Here is a 19,509-nt window from a genome sequence, read left to right on the forward strand (position 1 = left end):
CAAGGTCCATAAGTTTAATACCTATGTTTTCTTCTATGTAATTACTGTTTCAAGTTTGATATTCAGGTCTTTAATTATTTTTAATTTTTGTATATGGGGACAAACTGTAGACTAGTTTCAATCTTTCACATGTGGCTTTCTGATTTTCCCAGCACCACTTATTGAAGAGGCTTTTGTTTTCTCCATTGTATGTTTTTGGCTCCTTTGTCAATAATTGTTTTTCCATTTACATGTGGATTTATTTCTGGGCTCACAATTCTGGCCCATTGGTCTGTGTGTCTTTTTATTTTTTTCTCTGACAGTACTAAGCTGTTTCGATTATCATCGCTTTGTAGTATAATTTGAAGTCAGGTAGTGTGATACCTCAAATTTCATTCTTTTTTCTCAGGATTGCTTTGGCTAAATGGGGTCTTTTGTGGTTCCATACAAATCTGATGACCTTTTGTTCTCTTTCTTTAAAAAATGATATTGGGATTTTGATGGGGATTGCATTAAATCTATATATTGCTTCAGGTAACATGGACATTTTAACTTGATTCTTCTAATCCATGAACATGGAATATTGTCCATTTCATTGTATCTCTTTAAATATCTTTCTTTTAAGATTTTATTTATTTATTTTTAGAGAGGGAAGGGAGGGAGAAAGAGAGAGAGAGAGAGAGACATCAATGTGCAGTTGCTGGGGGTTATGGCCTGCAACCCAGGCATGTGCCCTGACTGGGAATCGAACCTGCGATGCTTTAGTTCGCAGTCTGTGCTCAATCCACTGAGCTATGCCAGCCAGGGCTCTAAATGTCTTTTTAATTTAATCTTTATTATATTTTCCCCATTACCATTTAGTTCCCTTAGATCCCCCACCCCCCTGCAATTACCACACTGTTGTCCATGTCCATGAGCCTCTTTTCCTTTTCTCAATCCCTCCATCCCCTAATCTGCCCAACTAGCTGTCACCTGTTCATCTATGAGTCTGTCTCTTTTGGTAATGCTTTGTACTTTTCAGCATATAGGTCCTTCACATCTTTGTTAAGTTTATTCCCAGGTATTTTATTCTTTTTGTTGCAATTACAAAATAAATTGTTTTTCTCATTTCTTTTTCTGAAATTTCATTGTTAATATAAAAGGCTGTGGTGGATTTTTGCACACTGATTTTTTTATCCTGCAACTTTACTTATTTATTTTTTCTGGTATTGAATAGTTTTGTGCGTGTGTGAATTCTTTAGAGTTTTCTATATAAAGATTCTTTTCATCTGCAAAATGTGACACTTTTACATCTTCATTCCCAGTTTGGATGCCTTTTAGGACTTTTTCTCTTGCCTGATGGCTCTGGCTAGGACTTCCACTACTATATTTTTTAAAAATGTGGCCTTGGCTAGTGTAGCTCAGTGGATTGAGTGCAGGCTTGTGGACCAAAGAATCACCGGTTTGATTCCCAGTCAGGGCACATGCCTGGGTTGCAGGCCATATCTCCAGTATGGAGTGTGCTAGAGGCAACCATACATTGATGTTTCGCTCCCTCTCTTTCTCCCTCTCTTCCCCATCTCTCTAAAATAAATAAAATCTTTTGAAAAATATTAAAAAAATAAAAATAAAAAATGTGGTAAGAGTAGACATCCCTATCTTGTTCCTGATATTAGAGGTCAAACTTTCAGTTAACTGTCACTTATTAGTTGATCCAGCTAAGCTCTTTTCCATTTTTTAAATGAGTATGGTAATAATTTAAAGGTTAAATTAAATAGTTAATTCATATAAACTACTTAACATGGTGTTTCCCCAAATAGTAAATACTCTATTTTTTTAGTATCACTACATTAGTCTGGCTTAATCAATTACTGTTGAAGCAACACTTAGTCCAAATGGTTTTTTAAACAAAAATAAACTGAAGTTGATGATCTCACACTCATTAAAGAAGTTAATGAACTCCCTTATATTTAAGGTTCTTAGATATAAAAACAGACTTAGATATAAAAACAGTGTTTAAGATATTAAAATAACTTAATTACATAAAAATGTACAGTTTATGCTATAGTTTGATCCTCTAACCTTCTAATCATCTATCATCAGCTAAGTGACTGAATAAAAGTATCTTTGGATAACTCGTAAGACGCCAAATTATATAGTTGTCTTACTGTCAATAAGTGTTGGAATATATATATATCTACAAATCCATAATGAGTACTCAAAAGTATTTACCTTCTAAAATGGAAGGCTTCTAAACAACAACAACAAAACAAAAGCTTAAGCACTAGTCCTCATTTTTAAATTTGACAATTGAATAACTAATCTTTGTCAGATGTCCCAAATTATCCTCCAGTCTAAGAACAGAATCTTGTTAGGTAAACACTTCTACCAATTCTCTCTTATTGTCTCCCCAGGAGTTGTAAGCTCTTGATATTATTTCAACTAATCTGCATGTCACCATTTCTGTTACATACCCACCACACGCACGGGCAGGTCAGCACAGTTCCTACTAGAGCAGCAGGAGTCTGACTTCAGATAAAATTGGTTCTTTTGAGGCTTCAAATTTTTAATTTGCAATAATTTAAAATCCCCAATGTTTAAAATAACCTTGGGCCTAACACATAATGGAAAACAAGAAACACAATTTTAAAATATCCTTTAAATTACACTACATTCCTAACAATGTCTTTCAAAACCTTTAAGAAAAATATTGTAAATATTCCAATGACTTTTCTACTTTTTTTGAAAAATAACATGACTGTAACATACTTCTTTATTTAAAAGCTCATCATAAAAAAATGATTTTATAAAAGCTCTGAGTACCTATTTCACTAACTTTAAGAAATTTTCCTTTGTTATGAAATAATTAGGTCTTCCTTATCACAGTAACCCAAATTTGGGGACAGGGATTAGATTATATGTAATGAGTCTCTCTAATAGAACCAACATACACAACATTTTTCTAAGTGTGTATTTTTAAATTATTGTTGAACTCTAAACAATTTAAAGGAAAAAAAGCCAAACGAGCTTCCCAATACAATTTTTATAGTAAAATGTGTAATCTAACTTTTTATAAGCATATAACACTGCCCGGCAACCTCCCTGTTCCAAGTCAGCTCTGTCTCCCATTTGACTCAGTGGTTATTCTAACTTGCAGGGTTCTGCTCAAGTCCTCAACCCCCCTTCATTTTAGTCTCATCTACCAAGTCACAAACAGAATGGAAATCATTATGTAAGAACCGCTTACATCACAATCTTGTGCTACCTCACCACACATACCAACACACATGTGCACACATACCAAACACAACAAATCCACACATACATGTTCAGCCACACTGTCCATGTCAGTACCTCTAATTTGATTTCAGTGCCCTGTCTCCTGCTAAGGCATCTCTGCCCTGAAGTTCACCCCATCTATATACCTTTTGTTCGCCTCCTTTATCTCCTAGACCTTTGTCCTTCTCTGAGGACCTCACCAGCCTTACTGCATTAGCATTATAATTGGTCTTTTATTGTGTCTAGTCTTCCTCCCCTCAAGTCCACCTCCTCCACTGCTTGCAGAATAATTTCTCACAAATAAAATTTCATCAAGAAATATCCCTGATGTATATTATTTAATATTTCTCTACATCCTTTAGGACACAGTTCTAATTCCACAGTTTGGTATAATCTAACCCCTTCTTTCCCTCCAATCTCTTCACCTTCTTCATCTCCCACACACACTGTGCTCCAGCTACTTTGAATCACACACAGTTCCCTGAAATAATATTTTAACAGCTTACCGACTGCCCATGCTCTTCCTTTCTCTGAAAACCATTTCAAATACTTCTTTACCTGGATATCTTATACTCCTTTAAAACAGGAGAAAGGTGTGTCCGTCAGTCATTCTACTTATGTATCTTCCAATTTTCCTTTCCCCCTCAGTAGAAAATAATATTGCACTTCCCAGCCCCCATTTCAAATTAAACAGTTTGCTTTGACCAGTGAAACTTGAAATGCCAGTGCTTAATTAACCTCTCCCCTCCCACTGCTGCAGTGATAATGGAAAGACATCCAGATGCAGCCTTAGGTGACACGGGTTCTCCTACCCAGCCCATTCTGGACATGCGGTCTGTGTGAGAAACAGACATGTGGGACACCGAGATATGGGCTTGTTTGTTCTAGAGCATAACCTAGGCTCTTCTGACTATACCAAGGGAAGCCTTGCAGAGGCCCAGCACAGTCTGATTCAACTGCTGCTTCTCTGAATGATGACAGCATTCTATTCAAATACTCTTATCATAACACAACACTGTAGTTCAGTGGCTGCTATAATTGTCCATTTCCCTTCAAACTGTACTTCTGAGGGAAGGAGCTGGTATTTCATCCCTGTATCCTCATCACTTAGCATAGTGGCTAGCTCACAGTAAGTGCTTAATTAACTGTTCATTTGTTCACTCACTCATTCATTCATTCATTTATTCATCCATTCACTCATCAAGGGCCAGGAACTACTCTAGTTGTTAGAGACAGAGTAAAGCCAGAGCAAACAAAAAACCTTGCTTGCACTCGTAGGAACTAATAACCTTGTGAACAATGGCAATAAACAAGACAAATAAGTATAACAAATGTAGTTTATAAAATGGCGATAAATGCTAAGTAGAAAATATAGAACCAGGATACCAGACAAGACCTCTTTTAGAAGGTGACCTTTATAATAAAAATCTCAAATTGAAGTGCATAAATTGTCCATGCAAATATCCAAGAACAGCAACTCTGTAGAGAGAATACTGCAAAAACTGAGATGGGAACAAGCTTGGTAGGCTCAAAGCACAACAGGAGAGCCAGTATGGATTAGCGAGTGGGTGCTCAGAGATGAGACTGGAGAGGTCACAAGGGGCCAGGTCTTACATGCAGGCCAGTTGAAGAGTTTTGTCTTTTATCTTGAGTAAAACAGGGAACCACTGAAGAATTCTGAGTGGAGTGAAGGATGGAAGGGGACAGAAGATAAGATCAGACATATAATGGAGGCCCATATTCTTTCACATTATATTTCCTCTCCCTACAATACATGTGAAAAACAGATGTACCAATTAGTCAAGAAAGATTAAACATAATGTTGAATAACTGAAATTTTATGAAGATCTTTATCTCTTTATTAGTTACTATGCAGGGACACTGATTATAACCAATATATGTTTATCAAAATACAGAAATGTACCAAAGGATCATGGTATATCAAACATCAAGAGAGATCAAGTAATTAATGCAGCAATGAATCCTAGTAGACAATTAGTAACACTACACAATTTAACAAATAAATCAGATGAAGATTTATAGCTCTGTGGCTATTGTCTCATTTACTTGCATTTGCCAAAATACAAAAAAAATAATACAAGTACAATCATTTTCACCTTGTTACACTGTTTTCCATAAGAAAGAACAACATTCTGAACCCAAGTTCATTGCCAGAAGCAAACAAACCAAAACAAGAAAAACAAAGTGAAAGAAAACAAACCACAAGTCAAAAACCCTTTTGCCAAATGTTAAATCAAATAAACACACCTTGCGCTGTGTCCTTGCTGCTGCCAGGTCTGAAGGTGGAGGGCTGCCAAGTGGAAAGCTGCCAAGGGGTGTTCCCAAAGGCAGGATTTCTGCCGAGGAAGCTGTGCTCGCATTCCTGGCATATTCAATTCCAGATACCAATAAGAATATTCTTAGCTGTTTTTCCTTAGTGGAATTCAAAATTTAACATAAATATTAAATGGATAATCTGCAGCTCCCTAATTGTCCACAAAATAAAATCACTGTGGTAGCACTTTCCAAAAAGTATTTTTAGGTTTGCTAATTCTGTTCTATGTTCAACTGAATTAAGTTCTATGACCAAACATGGAAAATGTTGCGTACTATGCCCCTGTTTTTACAAGACACATTTTCTTTAAAAGGTTTTGAGAAGCTCTGTAATAGAAAACCCTACTTACATTTACATGACCTAGTGTGTCCCAAATTTACTTATATGAAGACCCCTTTTCCACTGCAATAAATAGCAATGTTATTTTTGCATATTACACTTTAAGAATGGTACATAGTATAGCAAATATCTGTCACTAATTAGTGAAAGATGTTTCCACAGTATTTTAAAGTTGAATATGAATGTAAAGAGACCAATGCAAATTTATTTTCTATATTGGAACTTGTACAGAGTTGACCTATAAAATTACTATATTTATCCAACCATAAACTTTTCAGTATATGTTAATTTTTAAACTAAATGCTCATTTAAAAAGCAATAAGGAAACTAAATAATGTATCATTTATTCATTTTTGTTCAATAAATGTTTACTAAATAACTATTATATGCCAGCCACTGATGTTATCTTGTTTTATGCTACCACTGCTCTCATTTAGATAAAAGTATCAAATTTAAATGGTTCCAAACACTATCTAATAAAATAATACCAACTCAAAATGTAGCCCCAAATATTTGAAAACACAAGTTTTATTCATTCTAATCATACCATTGAAAAAAACAGATCACAATGTATTGGGTAATTTTCAATAGTGATAATAATCCAGCTCAAGCATAATATGAAAGCATAGTCTTCTTTTTAAAATGCTGCTGTAAAAGAACAAAGGTGAACTACTACTTCACAACATCTACAAAAATTAAAAAAAAAAAACTAAAAAAAAAATCAAAGATCTAGATGCAAAGGCTAAAACTATAAAATGCTCAGAAGCAAATACAGAAGTAAAACTTCATGACCTTAAGTTAGGCAATCATTACCAAAAGTACAAACAACAAAATTAAAAAAGAGATAAAATGAACTTCATCAAAATGAAAAAACAAAACTTTTGTGTGCTCTACTGTATATGATAAAGGAAAAGATGAGTCACAGAATGGGAGAAAATATTTGCAAATCATGGATCTGATAAGTGTACCCAAAATACATAAAGAACTCTTACAACTCAACAGTAAAAATACAAAGAACCCAATGAAAAAAAATGGGCAAAGGATCTAAACAGACATTTCTTCCAAGAAGATACATGATTTGCTAAAAAGCACATGAAAAGATACTCAATATCATCAGTCATTTGGGAATAAATCAAACCACCATGAGAAACCCATTCACATCTACCAGGACAGCTGTACCAAAGACAGACAAAAAGAAGTGGTTGCTGAAAATGGGGAGCAACTGGAACCTTCATGCACGGCTGCAGGGAAAAGAAAGTGATTCAGCCATTTTAGAAAACAGTTTGGCAGCTCCTCAAAAAATGCAAACATGTAATGACCCTATGACCCAGCAATTCCACTCCCAGATGTATATATACTCAAGAAAAATGGAAACATATGTGCATAAAAAGACTTGGGCACAAATGTTCCTAACAGCATTTTTCTTATAGCCAAAAAGTGGGAAAGTATCCATGATGAAAAGATAAACAAACACAATATATCCTTACAATAAAATATTCAGCCACAAAAAGGAATAAAATATTGATATACATTACAACATGAATAAAGCTTGAAAACTTTATGCTAAGTGAAAGAAACCAGTCACAAACGTCCAATTAATGCATCATTTCTACAGTTCTCTTTATATGAAATGTCCAGTGTGGTAAATCTATAGAGACAGGAAATAGATCGATGGTTGCTTAAGGCCAAGGGTGGGGAAGAAAGAGGGAGCAGCTAATAGTGGGTGCTGAGTTTCTTTCCGAGGTGATAAACATATTCTAAAATTTTAGAATATTGCACAACTCTGTGAATATGCTAAAAACCACTGAATTGTACACTTTAAATTTTATGGTTTGAATTATGTCTCAATAAGGCTGTTATAAAATAATAGTCATAATAATTTGACTTTACAGTCCTTATCTAAAATGTTTGGTTCAGATGTGTCCTGGAAGTTTTAGATTATAGAAAGGTAATGTCCAATCTACAATGAACCTCAATTAGGAAAACTGAGTTTTCCAATAATGAAGTGACTTTCCCAACCATACACATTTAACATGGAAAAATGGCAGCAATTTTAACTCAAATCTATCTAATCAAAGAGCTCACTCACATTCCTCTACAAGGAAGAATGTGTTCAGATCAGACAGCAGGGAGATTTTACGTCTGTAAAATGGAAAAAAAAATCCTTTTATATATATTAAAGAGATTACTATAAGGATGAAATGAGATCATTTATGAAAATGTTTCAAATATAAAGGTTTGTATAAATGTGAAACAATATTATCTGGGAAACTATTTTCACTATACATCTAAATCAAGGTTTAAAATAGGATATACTTTTAGTCAAATTAGATATAGGCATTCAAAACAAATACATTAATTTTCTTAGAAGAATGCTAAGCATTCATTTAAATGTTTTTTTTTTAATATCCAAGAAAGAAAATTCAAATATATTCAAGTGGTCCATAATTAAACTTCCATCATCTCAAGTTTCCATAAAGTTTTAATAAGTCACATATAAAAGAAGCATAGTATCTTAGAGCAGCTCTATGTGCCCAGAAGCCAGAAAGATTACTTTTACCTTACAGGTAACTTTTTAATCTTTTGAAAATTTTAAAGGACTTCAGTTTATTTAACAGCCTGCTCACCTAAGTCTCTAGGGTAAGTAGGGGATTGTTTCTATATCCTCCTCAAGGAAACATTTGTTATAAATAGGACCTGAGTGGGTATAACCCAAGGCAACTTTTATTCTGTGAAAGTATAGTCATAGCATTAAAGAATTTTATTGTTTGCTGTATTTGGAAAATAGTATAAGAACCATTATTCTGAAATATAAATCTGATCACGTTGTTCCACAGTTTAAAAACCTGAAATGGATTCTCATTGTCCACAGGATGAAAATTGCTTTCTAGGGCATATAATAGCCTTCTCAGTCTGGTTCAGCAGGTCTTTATTGCCTCAACTCCAGCCACTTTTCTCCAAATTATGTCTAGCCACTGAACTTCTTTCATTTCCCAATCACAGGATCCTACTTGCAATTTAGTGGTTTTACAAACCTTGTTCTCCTTGTCCCAAGAGCTTGAATTCACTGGCATCCTTCAGAACCTCATTTCAACGCCACTTCCTCTTTTTAATCACTTATACCTGCCAAACAAATCTTTACTGATTAACTAGCTGATTGACATATAACTCACTTATTACATAATGTACATGTTTATCTGTACAAGCACAGAGTTTTGGTGTACAATGGTAGCCATGATTTCTTACAATATTACAGTATTGACTGACTTTTGCCTTTGGAAATAAAATTCTAAAGTCTTTACATAAATTTTGTTTCATTGAAGGTAAAAATGGAAAATGGATTATTAAATGTGAAGAATAATAGGTTCCTGTTTTTAACTTCAGTCCATGTAAGACCAGAGAGATGCTGGAGTAAACCAAACATTGAAGAGGAATAACTGAATAACTTTGGTTCCTTAGAATTAAAAACTTCAGTGTTACACACGAAAATTTGGAGATCAGGTCATGAGACGTAAAATTCTTCTGAAAAGGGTCAAATCATAAACACCTTAGGCTTTCTGGTCAGAAAGCAAAATCAAGATATGACTATGTCACTGCAATTCGTGTGCTCTGAGAAGCAATGCAAAGCATGAGAGCACCAAACTGCATTTTTCTTGCAACTCTCAACACAGTTGTTTTCGTTCCAAAGTAGCCACAGACACATGTATAAACAAATGATTGCAGATGTGCTCCAATAAAACTTTATTTGGAAGCAATAAAATTTGAATTTCATATAATTTACATATCACAAAATATTACTTTAATTTTTTCAACTATTTAAAAGTGTAAAAACTATTCTTAGTGGGTCATACAAAAACAGGCAGTGAGCAAGATTTGAGCAGGCCATAGGTCACAATTTGCCAATCAATGGTTTAGGTATATTTTTAAATTTATGCTTACTCTTGAATTACCTGGTTTTATCTTTGGCATAAATAAATCAGAAGATCACAAAAGTTTACTTAAATCTAGAGTATTGTTATTGAATTTTTACATTATACATCTTCTCTTGCAAGCAGTTTATTACATTTGCTGTCAGTTCTTAACCTAGATTTAACATAATACTTAGAGCTACCTCTATAAGGACGTAGGACTCTAGGATGTACCATTAATTTTATATTTCTATAAATCATGGTTTTTGTGTTTATATCATATCAACTTTTAATCAATAGTTTTATGTCTTACTGGTGTTTTATTTTTTTCCCCAAAAGCAAAACAGGATGTAGTTTAGTCTCTTCTATTCTTAGGAGTCATCTTCTATTGCCGGCACACCAGAAATACAAACTGCATGAAAAAAAAAATTTAAGCTCTAAAAATGTTGCTCTGTTTTCTTCTGGTATTTAATTCTACAGAAAAGAAGTCTGGGAGCAGCCTGATTTTTGTTTCCTGACAGTGATGTGCCATTTTTCTCTTTCTAGGTTTTTAAAGGATTTTTTTAAATCACAATTTGAAAATTTTTTTATATTGGGTCTCTTTGGGCTATTACATTTTATATGTCCTTTCTGTACTCAAAGGTGTTCTCAGCTCAGAAAGTTTTATTTCATGTTACCTCTTTATTATTTTTTTTTCAAATGCTACTTTCTTCTTAGGGACAATTATGTATACTAGAGTCTCTTCCACAGAAACTTCAAATATTCATATAGTGAACTTCATTCTTTTTCCTCCACATATCATCTGTTCAAGAAATCAATATTTTAACTACAAGAACTTCTCAAGTCTATTCTCCACAATGATTAAATTTTCTACCGTGGTATCAATTCTGCTATTTACGACATCATGTGGATTTATACGATATTGTGGTATACAGAATAATGCCTCTCCCCCAAAGACGCCAAAGTCCTAATTCCCAGAACCTATGAATATGTAACCTTACATGGCAAAAGAAAGTTTACAAAAGTAATTAAATGAAAAACCTTAAAATGGAGAGATTATCCTGGTTTATCTAGGTGGGCCTTTAAAAAAAGGGTAGGTAACTTTTCCTAGCTGTTGTCAGAAGAGGATTTGTCTGCAGAAGAAGAGTCAGAGAAATGCAATGTTGGTGGCTTTTAAGATGGAAGGTGGGTACCATGAGCTAAGGAATATGGGCGGCCTCCAGAGCTGGAAAAGGCAAGGTCACAGATGGCATCCCAGAACCTCCAGAAAGAAACGCAGTGCTGTGGATACCATGTTTTTGGTCCCAGTGAGACCTATGTCAGGTTTCTGAAGTATAGAACTATAAGATGAGTTTGTGGTGTTTTAAGTCACTAAATTTGTGGTTGGTTGTTACAGTTGGAATACAAAACTAATCCATTTCTCATATGTTTAGTTTTTTTTGTCATCTTTTTGTTCTACCCTACTGTCTTCCTAGTCACGTAACCATTAGCTGTTGTTTTTACATGCAGTTCTCCTATCCACAGACACCATGTAGTCTTGCACATGTTAGATGTCCAAGAATTTTCTTAAATGTCCTTCTTAGCTTAAACTTCTTAGATTTTCACAGGTATGCCTCTGAGTCTTCTACTGATTTCATTTCCCTTGGTTTTATGGGATTTATTGTCCAGAACATTTTGGCATTGAAAGGGACTATATAGATAGACCATTTCTACATAGTCTAGTGTTTACAAAATGTGCATATGCATGGGCGGGGCATATTGAGGAGAAAAGAGACAGAATGGACCTCTAGGAAACAGACAAAATAGAATCAGAAATTGGGAAGTTCTCTTTAAAATTATAACTTCCCAACTGAAAGAAATGATTTACCCTGCCCAGAGAGAATCACTGTGAATAACAAGAATGAATTATAATATACAAGCATATTCTTGAGAAAAAAACAGTAGCAAATTACAAATCAAATCTTTTCATGGACAACGGAAGAACTTGATGCCTGGAAACATTATAAAACCCAACATATGAGATGTCTATGCTGGAGCCACGTCTAAAACTTTTGATCTAGTGTACCTTCTACCTGGTATAGGTAATAAACTGAAATAGACAATAAGAATTTTGCCACAAGTATCCTTAAAATTTATTATTCTACATAATGTGACACATAAATATTTTTAATATTCAAAGTATGTAAAAAATGTTCTTTGGATTAAGCCATCTTGCTTCTGTTTTTGCTTAAATTTTAAGTTGTTCAATTTAAATAGTATGTTATCTTTGTAACTATGTCACTACATAATACCACTATAGAAGAACTAAACTTTTTTATTCCTGCTGTCACTCTCCATGTTCTGCGGCTTGAAAACCATGAAAATGACAAGATCCTCTCATTTATGGCACTGTCTCCACCTTCTAATTCAAGAAAACAGTGTTTGTTAAACCTTGCAGTAGAAAGTATTACCTTTCTACTGTTGTTAACATTTCAAAAGAGGTAAGCTAAGAAATAAACTTTCTTTTCCCCAAAAACATACATCCATCTCACTCTATTATTGCAAAGAGACTTCACATTTCTACCATATAAGAAAGGATTAAATGTAGTAATATGCATTATATAAAAAGATTTGTCTCTAAGACTCTCTGATTCTTATTTGTCAAGTAAGAAATGTCCTGAGAATATCAAATATGATAAAATATGTATCACTGTTTTCCATTAATATCAATGTAGTCATTCTGAAAGAATAACAAAAAATAACTATATTCTAAGCTGAATTTTCATTAAGACCTTCACACATAGAGCCAAATCTACTGATATCAAAAACATGGACACATAGGAACAAAGACTAGAGGGGAAGACTACCCTCATGTTTCTACATAAAGGAACTTCCTCTGAAACTGTGGTCCTCAGTGAAGATGTTTTTGGCCTTGAGGTAGAAGGAAATTCTTTGAGCTGGTGGACCTCTACATTATGCAATATTTAGCATCCCTAAACTGTAGAGTCCCTAAACCAGTAGAGTTTTTTAAAGACATTGTAATAATTTTAAATCATCTCCACATATTTCAAATAGCCCAGAGGTATCACCCTAGTCAGTCTCTGGAGTACCAGATTAACGTCCTGGTTTCTCACTCTTTATTCACAGCTGCACAGTAAGAGAAATGATCTGATAGGTAGAAAAAATCCATTGGTCCATATTGTTCCAATGGGTAGAGATACCCTATTATAAACCTGTAAACACCTAAAGTCCTCTTTTACTCTCTCAGTCTGTCCTGGAGCCTGCAGGGCAGTTAACTCTGAACTAAAATCTAGGTTCTGAGAAAGGGAGAAGAAGTAATAGAGGGCAAGAGGTCCTAGTACTCATTTATGGTCTCCTATCTAAAGCACTATGTCCAATCAGCTCCTCAGTAACAAAACTGGTAATGCAAACTTCACTTGTCTGTTGACAAACCCAAGAGAATGAGCTATTATTTACTAATTCCCTAAAAGCTATCATTCTCTAATCTACTTGTCCTTATTTCCAATTCTCTATCAGAAATGAAGTGAGTAAAGAGAGAGATAGTTAAATACTTGTTAAAAACAACAGGCCCAAAATGGAATTGCTTATGTTCAACCCCACATCACCAACCCAAGACTTCACTACAATTTCAGCTCTTCCAGAACAGGAATCTTAAACCAGTCTATCAAGAATCACCTGATCAGCACTAACTAGTTAGGTAATCTGCTTGATAGGCCCCTACCATCCCCTAAAGGAAGTAACCTCACAATAACCAGCCCTTTCTTTTTATTTTTTTTTTGGCAGTATAAATTCCTCATTCCCATTCCCTTCTGCCTAAAAGTCTAGCTCCTTCCTATCTGCTAGACTGAATGCTGTCCAATTCAAATCAATTTTTGCTCAAGTAAACTCTCAAACATTTTAATATCTCTCAGTTTGTCTTTCAACATACTAAACAGTTTGAATAAAATTGTAAGTGGTAAAGAAACAACAGGTGCTCCTACATACTGTTGTGTTTATTACAAAAGCCATATACTTTTTCCTCATTGTTTTCCACATCTGATGACAATATCCACTACTAATGCCCACTTTTATTGATAAAGCTAGATAAAGGAACTTGGGGGAAAAACCCTCTATTTATAGCTTTCTATTTTAAAACAGAAATCAGGAAAACAGTCACAGTGGAACCAACCACAATATATTTTAGCCACAGGAAATTAAAATGTTATAAAAGATTATTCATTTAAGTTTAAGAAAAGAGTTTTAGGAGTCAGGTAATCATATTCTAGTGGCATCTTTTCTTTGTCCAGAATGGACCCTAATCAAAGAGAAAATTTATGTACTTAGTGATTACTTAAAAAATTTAATATTTCCCCAAAATATGTGATAAATTCTCTTCTTCAAATACAGAAATATGATTTAAGAGAATGATCAAAGTAATTTGGAATAAAATACAGCTGATATGGTGTTGAAAGACAGCAACAATTTATTGAGCAATGGTAGTTCCTGTTTGCTAAATGTTTAAAAAAAAAAAAAAAGAAAAAGAAAAAGGATTGGGGATTGGCTGAAGACCCTGAACTAAAGTGAACTAAAGTAAGCTGTAGTAAAATGCACTCTGGAAGAAAGAATATCCAACTCTGCTCCCAGCTATGTAGCTTCGGATATAAGTTACCCAATCTCTCTGTGGGATGAGCAAAGGGAAAGAGTAATTTCCTTTTTACTTAAGAAGTTGATCGAAAACACATGTTCTTAATCTAGCGTCCACTTATGCTTCAAATTTGTCTTTTTCTAAGAGGAGAGTCAATAGCTTTCCTTGGCTTCTCAGAGTGGTATATGTTACCAAAGAGATATTCATCATTGGATTACAAGGTAATCTTTCCCAATCCTTTCAGGATATATATAATCTTGAAAAAAATCTAGTGATGTCAGGGGGAAAAAAGTGTCATGCATGACATTCCTGGTGCACCTAACCAGAACCAATCAATAATGGAGAGAAGAATGGGTGTCTTCCCCATTTCTAAATAACCCAAAGATAAAAAAGAAATTACAAGGAAGGCTAAAAATATTTTAAGCTGATTGATCATAATCACGTATGTTTACAAATTCAGATCCTATAGACAAAAGAAGAAAATTCTAATCAATAACACTTTACATCTGTGTAAATCATTACTTTAAAAATACTTTTACAATCAATTATCCTCCTTACTTTTTAGGAACAAAGGGCACATAAATATTCCCACTTTATAGATAACAGTTATGAGGTTTGCCTAAGGACAAACATTCCCTAACCCTTCCAGTTTCCACATTTCTAGGTCAAGGTTCTTCCCAGTGTTAACAAGCTATAAAAGCTTCCTTCTTGGAGATTTATACAACACACCTAGCAGAAGGGAAGTAAAAGCAGACTTTTAGCTCCTTTGTCTTCTCTCTGGACTGTTTATTCTGCTGAATCACTGGGGAACGGCTGATATAAGCAAAGAAGAAATTTAAAATGGTTATTTGTGGTTACCATTTCATAGTTCATTTTTTAATATGGACGAATTAAGCAAAACAGGGATATATATGCTAGTATCTGCCCTCTCCACAGTAGGTCTGAAAGGGAGATAGATCCTACATATATTGTCCAGTAATGAATTGCCTTAACTTCCCGAGAAGCTCCTTGAGATCAAAACAGGCAGCAGCAAGAAAAAGAAGAATCCAGGTATAAGAATCCAGATCTCCTAGGCCCCTATTCCTAGTTATCTACGTGGACACCCTTGCGGGTTCAGTGATTCATCAAGCACTGGGGAAAAGACTCCTCCCATTCCACCCGCCCCTAATAAAACCACCTCACGCTGCCTAAAGCTCTTCTCGGCAAATGTTTCAGTCTGCAGATACTTGTAGATTAAGTGAAGATGGAAAGTGTGGAGAGTCATAAAATGGTAGATGAACGACAGAGCAAGAACTACACAACCCACTGAACTGAAGAATGAAATAAACGGACACGTATTAACTGACAGCACAAAGGAGCCAATCCCTAGTTGAAGGCCTTGGAGAGGTGGGCGTGGCTAGGTTTCCAGGGCCCAGCCGCCTCCGCCCGACACTTTGGCAGAGCGGAAACCACGCGTTCCTTAGCAACCGAGGCAGTCAAGTCCACCGCCAGCCTGAATCCCGCACAGGTTATTTCCCACCCCCACCGTGAGCGCCCAGTTCGCTGGAACGGGTCGTAAGTCATTACCATACCTACTGGGTTCCCCAGGGCCCGGGTTCCTCCTCTTCCAGATCCTCCCTCAGCCCAGCCCGCCCAAGTGCCGTCCCCAGAAGCGGAAAGATCGTCTCCAAAACGCCTTCAATCCCGGATCCCGAGCTTCCTGGCCAGATCCTCCCCCGCCTCCCAGAAATAACCCTCTCCGGACACACACATACACACACTCACACCTCAGCTCAGCCAAAGCAAGGACCGACAAACTTCGTGACCGGCTAGAAGTGTTGCTGTACAGGGTCCTGTCACTTAGAGGCAGGGGCTAGACGAGCCAGCGACACCCCTCCACTCCCAGAGAGATGGACGGAAAAGAGGCGGTGCTCGACCAAAGGGGGCGGCACCAGCCATCAGCCTGAGCTCCGATTGGCCAGTCTCTCTCCCGCCTCTACGCTGGTCCTGGACACAAATGCGTTTTCCCTGTGGTCTTAATATCCTTTGGAATCCTGGGCTGATACACCTGCCCAGAAATGTGACTAAAAATTCAAACAAGGACAGCGATTTGTTTTATAAATATAAAACACAAAAGTGTGTTATTTTGATTATTGAACTCTTCCCACCTGAGTACCCATTCACAGTCTCCAGGGATCATCCTGGATGTATGAACTGTCTCAGAAAGCAATGTTGTTTGCCAATTCAAGCTTTTAACAGATTAATCAACATAGAAAAGGTGATTCCTGAAATGCAACCAACAACTAAGGTTTGGAAGTATGTACCGGAATCCAGTTTTCACATTTACAAAATGGGAAGAAATATTATTAACTATAATTTGGAAAACATTTGACAATTGAATAATTTAGACTCATGTAATCCTCACAATGTGCAATGAGAGATATTATCTATAACCTACAAATGATGAAAGTGAGGCGTAGAGAGGTTGCATTTATTCAATAATTTAACTAATAAAAAAGTGCCTATAGTCAGTATTTTTATATTTGTGGTAAATTAAAATTCTTTAAAAAATTATGCAACTTCTCATTTAATTTTTCTCTCGCTCAACTATGTCACTTTCTTATAGTCCAGTGATTTTCAACCAGTGTGCTGCAAGAATTTTTAAAACATGCAATCCTGACTGCTTTAAAAATTTAGTGAGGACCACAGACCACTTTGCCCTTAGACTGTCAAATTAAAAAATTACAACAGCCAACACAACCATAGCTGTATAGTGTGAATAAATCAAAACTACATCTATTATTTTTGTCAGATCGGCAAAAATATAATATTTTTCATGTGCTACAAAATTTTAGTAAATAGTTTATGTGTGCCATGAGATGAAAAAGGTTGAAAACCACTGCTCTAGGCCAGCCCAGCCTAGTTTAAAAATGCCCTTAAGAAAGGAGATATGAGCAATTTATACATTCAATGCAATCCCTATTAAAGTAACCATGACATATTTCATAGATATAAAACAAACATTTCAGAAATTTATATGGGACCATAAACGACCCGAATAGCTGTAACAATTTTGAGAAAAAAAAAAAACAAAGCAGGAGGGATCACAATACCTGATATCAAACTCTATTACAAGGCCACTGTAATCAAAACAGCCTGGTACTGGCATAAAAACAGACACATAGACCAATGGAACAGAACGGAGAGCCCAGAAATAATCCCAAGTCTCTACAATCAATTAATATTTGACAAAGGGGAAAGAGACATAAAATGGAGCAAAAATAGCCTCTTCAAATGGTGTTGCGAGATCTGGACAGCTACATGCAAAAAAATGAAACTCGATCACCAACTTACACCATACACAAAAATAAATTCAAGGTGGATAAAGGACTTAAATATTAAGTCATAACACCATAAAAGCCCTAGAGGAAAACACTGGCAGAAAAATCTCAGACATTCCATGCAGCAACATCTTCATGGATATGTCCCCTAAAGTGAATGACATAAAGGAAAGAATAAACAAATGGACCTCATCAAGTTAAAAAGCTTCTACATGGCTAAAGAAAACAACATTAAAATGAATAGAGAGCCAACCACATGAGAAAACAGATTTGTCAATGATACCTCGGACAAGGGTTGATCTCCAAAATATATAAAGAACCCACATGACATCACTCCAGGAAGACAAACAACCCAATTAAAAAATGGGCAAAAAGACTTGAACAGACACTTCAAGGAGGACATTCAGAGGGTTCAGAGACACATGAAAAGATGCTGAGCATCAATAGCCATCAGAGAGATGCAAATTAAAACCGCAATGAGATACCACCTCACACCAGTGAGAATGGCCATCATAAACAAATCAACAAATAAGTGTTAAAGAGGATGTGGAGAAAAGGGGACCCTATTGCACTGTTGGTAGGAATGCAGACTGGTGTAGCCACTGTGGAAAACAGTATGGAACTTCCTCAGAGAATTAAAAATGGAACTGCCTTTTGGCCCAGCAATTCCACTGCTGGGATTATAACCTAGGAGCCCTGAAACACCAATCCAAAAGAGCCTATGCACCCCAATATTCATAGCAGCACAATTTACAACAGCTAAGTGCCCATCAGCAAACGAGTGCATCAAGAAAGTTTGGTACATTTACACAGTGGAATTCTACGCAGCAGAGAGAAAGAAGGAGCTTGTACCCTTTGGGACACCATGGATGCAACTGAAGAGCATTATGCTAAGTGAAATAAGCCAGGGGGTGAGGGACAAATACCATATGATCTCACCTTTAATTGGAACATAATCAACAAAAGAAAAAAGCAAACAAAATATAACCAGAGTCATTGAAATTAAGAACAATCTAACAATAGCCAGAGGGGAGAAAGGAGGGGACTGTGGGGAGAAGGGTTTTCAGGAACTACTACAAAGGACACATGGACAAAACCAAGGGGGAGGGTGAAAGCAGGGGAGGGAGGTGGGTTTGGAGGGGGTGGGTTGAGGGGTGGGAAGAAAATACAGACAACTGTAATTGAACAACAATAAAATCATTTTTTAAAAATAATAAAATAAAAAGAAAAGAAAGGAGATATGGGCCATGGCAGGAGTGGCTCAGTGAATTGAGCACCAACCTTTGAACTGAAGGGTCTTGGGTTTGATTCCCAGTGAGGGCACATGCCTTGGTTGTGGGCCAGATCCCCCAGAGTTGGCACTCGAGGTGCAACTACACACTGATATTTCTCTCCCTCCCTTCCTCTCTCTAAAAATAAATAAATGAATAAATAAATAAATAAAATCTTTTAAAAATAAAAAGAAATACAATACAAAAGAAGTGAGTACAACTCTAAATAGACTAACTAGAAGGTTCTCTGAAATCTCCCAGAATATGAGATCCAGGAATTGAATCCACGCTATAATTTTATTTTCTCTCCTCCTAAATCACTTGCCAGTCTCCAGTTCCTCTCCGAGAATAAAGATACAGTTAAATGAGATCATTTTAATACTCTTAACCAGATTAGGGGGTAAGGGATTAATATTGTGAAACCCTTTCCTGACTATATGAAACCAATACCCAGAAGTGTTTATCTTGTCAGATA

At 35.8% G+C, this 19,509-nt stretch overlaps 1 protein-coding gene across 8 annotated transcripts in view; it reads right to left on the bottom strand.

The window, feature by feature from the left end:
• TRIQK (triple QxxK/R motif containing) overlaps positions 1-16,336 on the bottom strand; it is a 75,025-nt gene extending 58,689 nt beyond the window's left edge. For 2 of the 8 annotated variants that reach the window (XM_045861614.1, XM_045861609.1), the window contains exon 1: positions 16,210-16,332. Coding sequence is in view for 1 of the 8 variants with exons in the window: in XM_045861601.1 (XP_045717557.1) it covers positions 8,947-8,985 (39 nt within the window). In the remaining 7 variants the exon portion in view is untranslated. Of the gene's footprint in view, positions 1-8,946; positions 9,035-16,207 lie in introns of those variants that run through there. The other 6 variants (XM_045861603.1, XM_045861611.1, XM_045861601.1 and 3 more) reach the window with 5 other exon arrangements.
• Positions 16,337-19,509: the final 3,173 nt, after the last annotated feature.

Source organism: Phyllostomus hastatus, unplaced genomic scaffold (assembly GCF_019186645.2).
Source record: "Phyllostomus hastatus isolate PE091 unplaced genomic scaffold, TTU_PhHast_1.1 phas_scaffold_21, whole genome shotgun sequence".
Classification (NCBI taxonomy): Eukaryota; Metazoa; Chordata; class Mammalia; order Chiroptera; family Phyllostomidae; genus Phyllostomus; species Phyllostomus hastatus.